Genomic DNA, 2,020 nt, shown 5'->3' with positions numbered 1-2,020 from the left:
GAGCAGGGACTTTTGTCAAGTGGTCATGAAGTCCAGAAAGAGAACCTTCCAAGAGTTAATATCAAGTTTGGATCATAAAATTATGATAACATTTGAATGTTAGGGTTTCTTTTATTTCTTCTAATTAACATCTTGTTTCCCTTGTAGGTCACTCAGCTAACAGAGAAGCTGAAGAATCAGTCAGAAAGTCATAAGCAAGCCCAAGAGAATTTGCATGAGCAGGTGCAGGAGCAGAAAGCACATCTAAGAGCTGCTCAAGACCGTGTGCTCTCCCTGGAAACAAACATTGCTGAACTAAATAGCCAGCTCAGTGAAAGCAAAGAGAAAGTATCCCAACTTGATATACAGGTAACTGAGTTTTGTGCTATATACTAATGAACAATTTTATTCACAGTTGGTTATGGAAGAAAGAGATCTGAATACATAAAGCTATTAGGCTAAGTTTATACCAAAGATTGCTTGGTCTGAGCAACAGATGGCTAAGCAGAGTACCATAAGCAAGATATAGTCTGGCAGACGTCCAAGATGCAAAAGTCAGGAAAAAAATTAAACAACAAAACCAGGACCTGTCGCATTAAAACTCTTAAGTCACTAAATGTTTCAAGGTTAATAAGCCCATTCTGCCAAATGTCTTTTGATTGTTTTGGACTCCTTGCAGCAGGGTGAGAGCCAGTCAAAGTGTGGTTCTGCTATGATCAAGTTTAGACTACTGATTTTTTACTTAGTTTTGTATCTCACTGTACGTAGCATTTTTTTGACTTATACAGTAAAACTAAGCCAGTAGTATCTTGCAAGGGAATGTTATCACATTGAAGAGCTTGCTGAAATATGAGGTAGCAATGCACTCAATCTGTAAGGAGGTGTGCATTCAGGCATGAGGAGATATGCATGTTTGACTAGAAGCTTGGTAACTACTCTAGGCTTGCCTTGATAAACATTTCTGGAATCTGTGCAGTAACTAATAATGGTACATGGGGTTTGATTTGTAGCAATACCTTTTACTCGGTGTAACTGTTAATTTTGTGAGAGGAAATCTTGGTTGATTAAACTTACAGTTAATTACTCCTCCATCTTTCTGCTACTTCTCTTAGGGTTATTTTTGAAAGAAGTCAGTCTCCAAAAGTGCAAGGGGGTGGACTCTGTAGAAACCATTTAAACCCATAATGAATTTCTGTTAAGTCCATGTGGCTTCTGCTACTGCCTTTATGAGGCATGGCAGAATGGGACTGTTAACGAGGGAGAGAAAGTGCCTACCACTAGTTAAAGAGATTTATATGCTGCACACACAGATTCACACTGACACCCTTTGTATTTGCTCATCAGATTCTGTTATTTCAGGCAGTAGGAACAGAAGAAGGGGCCAGTGGTACCTAAGGGTGCAGTCTCCCTTGTATAGTACACGCATGAGAGAATACTGCTTTTTTCTAAGATAAATACAGTAAAATCCCTGTTATCCGGCATGAGTGGTAAATGGGGGGTGCTGGGTATCTAAAAATGATGGGGGGAGTGGTGGTGGCCATCTGTGGAGCAGGGGGTGGGGGGATGGCAGTGGCTGCACGCCAAGCAGCTACAGTGCAGGGTGGTAAGTGGCAGCAGCAGCCATGTGTGAGCTTTCCCCACTCCCTCCACTTGTGTCTGGCCAGTTGGCTAGAAATTCTGATTAACAGAGTGTTCTGGTTACTCAAATGCTGGATAATAGGGATTTTACTGTACTTGTAATACTTTCTGGGTTTTGAAAGCATGCACAACCTCAAGTTTGGATGTGGCTGGGGTGACTTGGGCCTAATTCAACTTACCGTGTCAAGGGAAGTCTTTCTTGACTATAGGGGAGTTGAACTGGGCTCGAACTCTGAAAAGAAATTGGTAACTAATTTCGTTTTATTGTGTTGTGTTCTTTGTTCAGATGTCTAAACTACCTTGATAGCACATATCTTATATGTCTTGTATCCAATACCTTTTTGTGTGAGTTACCAAAATTTACCAATAAATGGGTATAATATTAGTGGTGGATAAACTTTTC

At 40.5% G+C, this 2,020-nt stretch overlaps 1 protein-coding gene across 1 annotated transcript in view; it reads left to right on the top strand.

Annotated features, from left to right (window-relative positions):
- EEA1 (early endosome antigen 1) overlaps positions 1–2,020 on the top strand; it is a 144,970-nt gene that overhangs the window by 103,922 nt on the left and 39,028 nt on the right. The window contains exon 15 of the mRNA XM_019515793.1: positions 148–348. Coding sequence (XP_019371338.1) covers positions 148–348 — 201 coding nt within the window. The remainder of the gene's footprint in view (positions 1–147; positions 349–2,020) is intronic.

The sequence above is a fragment of the Gavialis gangeticus genome, unplaced genomic scaffold (assembly GCF_001723915.1).
Source record: "Gavialis gangeticus isolate Ggan-Ray unplaced genomic scaffold, GavGan_comp1, whole genome shotgun sequence".
Lineage (NCBI taxonomy): Eukaryota > Metazoa > Chordata > Crocodylia > Gavialidae > Gavialis > Gavialis gangeticus.
This window is presented reverse-complemented; position numbering and strand designations above follow the sequence as displayed.